Source organism: Empidonax traillii, unplaced genomic scaffold (genome assembly GCF_003031625.1).
Source record: "Empidonax traillii isolate 1590-97213 ecotype Southwest subspecies unplaced genomic scaffold, ASM303162v1 scaffold2086:size66821, whole genome shotgun sequence".
Classification (NCBI taxonomy): domain Eukaryota; kingdom Metazoa; phylum Chordata; class Aves; order Passeriformes; family Tyrannidae; genus Empidonax; species Empidonax traillii.
In genome coordinates this window covers 1-3,930 of record NW_020957279.1, presented here as the reverse complement: position 1 = coordinate 3,930, position 3,930 = coordinate 1, and the positions used below count along the sequence as shown (strand labels likewise).

Here is a 3,930-nt window from a genome sequence, read left to right as displayed (position 1 = left end):
GGATCTCCAGGCTGGAAAAACAGCCCTGGCACTGGGATCTCCAGGCTGGAAGCAGGGCTCTGGCACTGGGATCTCCAGGTTGGAAAAACAGCCCTGGCACTGGGATCTCCAGGTTGGAAAAACAGCCCTGGCACTGGGATCTCCAGGCTGGAAAAACAGCCCTGGCACTGGGATCTCCAGGCTGGAAGCACAGCCCTGGCACTGGGATCTCCAGGCTGGAAGCAGGGCCCTGGCACTGGGATCTCCAGGTTGGAAAAACAGCCCTGGCACTGGGATCTCCAGGCTGGAAAAACAGCCCTGGCACTGGGATCTCCAGGCTGGAAGCACAGCCCGGGCTCCCAGCCATGGGATCTCCCCCATCCTCACCTCCACTGCGCTCCAGGCCGCCCCTCCCTGCGGATCTCAGCCATCACCATGTTCAGGTCCAGCTCCTTTATCTTCTCCTCCACCACATTCTCCGGCATCAGATCTGGGGCAGAGGAAGGGCCAGGGAGGGGGGTGGGTTGGGGTGTGCTGTGAGGTGGGAGCTGCTCCCCAGCCCCTGGCTCTGTGGGATGAGAGCCCCTGGGCACCCTGGAGGGTGATCCCAGCACTCACACTGGTGGTTGATGAAGCAGTGGGCCGCCAGGAGCTTCAGGGAGTGCACCTCGAAGAGCACGCGGTGGAAGAGCAGGTTGTGGGCGGTCGGGCGCTTGTCGGGGTTCAGGGTCAGGCAGGACAGGATGAACTCCTGTCAGGGATTGCAGAGCCAGAAGGTCCCCCCTGAGCCTCCTTTTCTCCAGTCTGGCCCCCACCCCCCAGCTCCCTCAGCCCCTCCTGCTGCTCCAGCCCCTTCCCAGCTCCCTTCCCTTCCCTGGACAGGCTCCAGCCCCTCAGTGTCCTGTTCCTGGGGATCCCAAAGCTGCCCCCAGGATTTGGGATGCCCCAGCAGTGCCCAGCAAAGGCAGACAGCCTCTACCCTGGGCCCACACTGGGGCTGCTGCAATTTCCTGGGAAGCAGATCCAAGGGGGGGGTCTTTCCACAGTGGGAGCCCCAGGGCAGGGAGATCCAGGTGGGAGGAAGCCCAGGCAGAGGGTCCCCACTGAGCCCCATCCCTGAGCCAGGGGGGTGTCCCCAGATCGGACCCCTCAGAACCCCCCCCCGCCAGAGGCCCTCCCTGGGCCTCCTGCAAACACAGGACTGTGGGATCTGAGGGGGCAGGATTTTCTGTGGGATGCCTGAAGGAATTCTGAGATCAAAGCAGAGAATCTGGGGAACGTACCGAACTCATTATGGGATGTTTTGGAGATTGGTCAGAGGGAAGGGGGAAGGGGGAAGGGGGAGGTGGGTCAGAGCGGAAGATGGAGGAGGATCAAAGGTCATGGCTGGTCTGTGGGATCCGGGATGGGATTTACACCCAGGAGGGATTTGGGATAGGAATTATAACCAGGAGGGATGGAGGATGGAATTTACACCCAGGAGGGATTTGGGATGGGATTTACATCCAGGAAGGATGGAGGATGGGATTTATACCCAGGAGGGATTTGGGATGGGATTTACACCCAGGAAGGATGGAGGGTGGGAATTATAACCAGGAGGGATGGAGGATGCAACTTATACCCTGGAGGCATGGAGGATGGAATTTACACCCAGGAGGGATTTGGGATGGGATTTACATCCAGGAAGGATGGAGGATGGGATTTATACCCAGGAGGGATTCGGGATGGGATTTACACCCAGGAAGGATGGAGGATGGGAATTATAACCAGGAGGGATGGAGGATGCAATTTATACCCTGGAGGCATGGAGGATGGAATTTACACCCAGGAGGGATTTGGGATGGGATTTACGTCCAGGAAGGATGGAGGATGGGATTTATACCCAGGAGGGATTCGGGATGGGATTTACACCCAGGAGGGATTCAGGACAAGGAATTACCCCCAGGAGGGCTGCCCAGCCCCCAGCAGGGCCCCCAGGCCCTTCCAGCCGCACTCACCCTCATGTTGGGATCGTCCAGGGAATGCCGGGCCCTCACGATGGCCTCCTCCGACACCCGCGTGTCCCCGTTGGTCTGGATCTCCAGCACAGCCATCTGGGAGGGGCAGCAGATCCATGGGGGCTTCCCAAGGGACACCCCCGGGCGGGGCAGGCACAAGGGACAATCCCTGGACAAGGGACATCCCAGGACAAGGGACATCCCTGGGTAAGGGACACCCCAGGATAAGGGACATCCCAGGATAAGGGACACCCCCGGGGCAGGGCAGGGACAAGGGACACTCCCAGACAAGGGACAAGGGCCTGGAGCCTCCTGGGCAGCCCCTAGGCCATCACTCTCCCCCCAGAGCAGGGTCTCAGTGCCCATCCCTGTCCCACCTCCAGCGCACACATCCCGAAGGAGAAGATGTCCACGGCCGTCCCGTCCGTCTTCTCTGCAACAGGAGCCGGGACGTGTCAGGCTGGGAGCACCCAGGGCCTGGGCACCCCCCTGGGGACCCCCCACCCACCCTCACCCGGGGACTGGCCCCATTCTGGCTCTCCCCAGGGTTCCAGTGCTGCCACTGTGCTCCCCCCAGTGCTCCAGGGCCCCCATCCTGCCAGCCCCAGTGCCACTGTCCTGCTGTCCCCTATGTCCCACTGCCCCTGTCCTGCCGTGCCCAGCACCCCAGTGCCACCACCCTGCCATTCCCAGAGCCTCACCATCCCTGTCCTGCCATGCCCAGTGCCCTGATGACCCTGCTGTGCCACCTGTAGTGCCCAGTGCCACCACCCCGTCATTCCCAGTGTCCTGGCACCCCCATCTTGCTGTCCCCAGTGTCCCACCATCCCATCCTGCTGTCCCCACCGCTCTGGTGCCCCTGTCCTGCTGTGCCCACTGTCCCACCATTCCTGTCCTCTGTGCCCTCCCCTGCTCACGCCCTTCCCCCACCTCACACTTCCCTGACAAACCTTTCCCATTTATCCCGCCAAACCTGCCCAGAATCATTCCAGGAGGCGATCCAAGGGCACCCTGAGCTTTCCCATGGCCCAAAGGTCCTTTCCCCCTTTTCCCACGTACTCCTGGGTGTTCCTGAGCCCCGAGCTGCCCCTTCCAGAGCCACCCTTGGCCATGCTGGGATCCAGTTCCCGACCGGGGTCACTGAACCCCGACATTCCCACGGGCACAGCTTTGCCCCCATCACCCCCTCCCCCCTGTGCCTCCCCCCACCCCAGCCCCCATCCCAGCCCCCCACTCACGGCCATACTCCGGTGGGAAGAAGTGGAGATTCCGCAGCTCTTCCCTCTCGATCCTGATGGGGCTTCTCAGGTCGTCCGGGAGGGCTGGGGGGGAACGTGTTCAGTGGGAACTCTGGGGGGGGGGGGGGCTGTGTGTGCCCCTGCCCACCCACAGGGGCTCTGAGGGGGGGTCTGTGTGTGCCCCTGCCCACCCACAGGGGCTCTGAGGGGACAGGGGGTCCGTGCGTGTCCCACAGACTCCCCCACCGGACACCCCCCACTCCCACACAGGAGCAGAAATTCCCTGAGGGATGAAGATCCCCCCTGGCCCACAAAGCCCAGGACCACTCCCCGTGCCTGGTGCCTCAGTGGGGGGCTCAGGGGCCGGGGGGGTTGCCCCAGGGGCAGGGGGTGGCAGTGGGACACTCACCGTTGGCAAACACCCGGTGCCAAACTGCCGGAGCGCCGGTGATCCAGGAGGGACGGAGAGGGGGCACCAGGAGGAGAGAAGGGAACACCAAGGTTTGGGAGGGACCCCAGAGGGACCCCCCAAGCTCCAGGCACTCCTGCCCAGCTGGGACCCCCTCACCTGACCCCTGTCCCCACCCTGAGACCCCCTCACATGACCCCTGTCCCCATCCTGAGACCCCCTCACATGACCCCTGTCCCCACCCTGAGACCCCCTCACATGACCCCTGTCCCCATCCTGAGACCCCCTCACATGACCCCTGTCCCCA

General features: G+C 63.1%; 1 protein-coding gene across 1 annotated transcript in view; it reads right to left on the bottom strand.

Moving 5' to 3' along the window:
• Positions 1-3,677, bottom strand: part of LOC114071529 (nuclear receptor-binding protein 2-like) — an 8,572-nt gene extending 4,895 nt beyond the window's left edge. Inside the window, exons 1-6 of the mRNA XM_027909370.1 lie at positions 3,624-3,677; positions 3,215-3,298; positions 2,354-2,409; positions 1,977-2,072; positions 598-730; positions 367-469 (exon numbers count right to left, since the gene is read on the bottom strand). Of these exons, the coding sequence (XP_027765171.1) occupies positions 367-469; positions 598-730; positions 1,977-2,072; positions 2,354-2,368 (347 nt within the window). The 5' untranslated portion in view covers positions 2,369-2,409; positions 3,215-3,298; positions 3,624-3,677. The remainder of the gene's footprint in view (positions 1-366; positions 470-597; positions 731-1,976; positions 2,073-2,353; positions 2,410-3,214; positions 3,299-3,623) is intronic.
• Between the last annotated feature and the right edge of the window lie 253 nt (positions 3,678-3,930).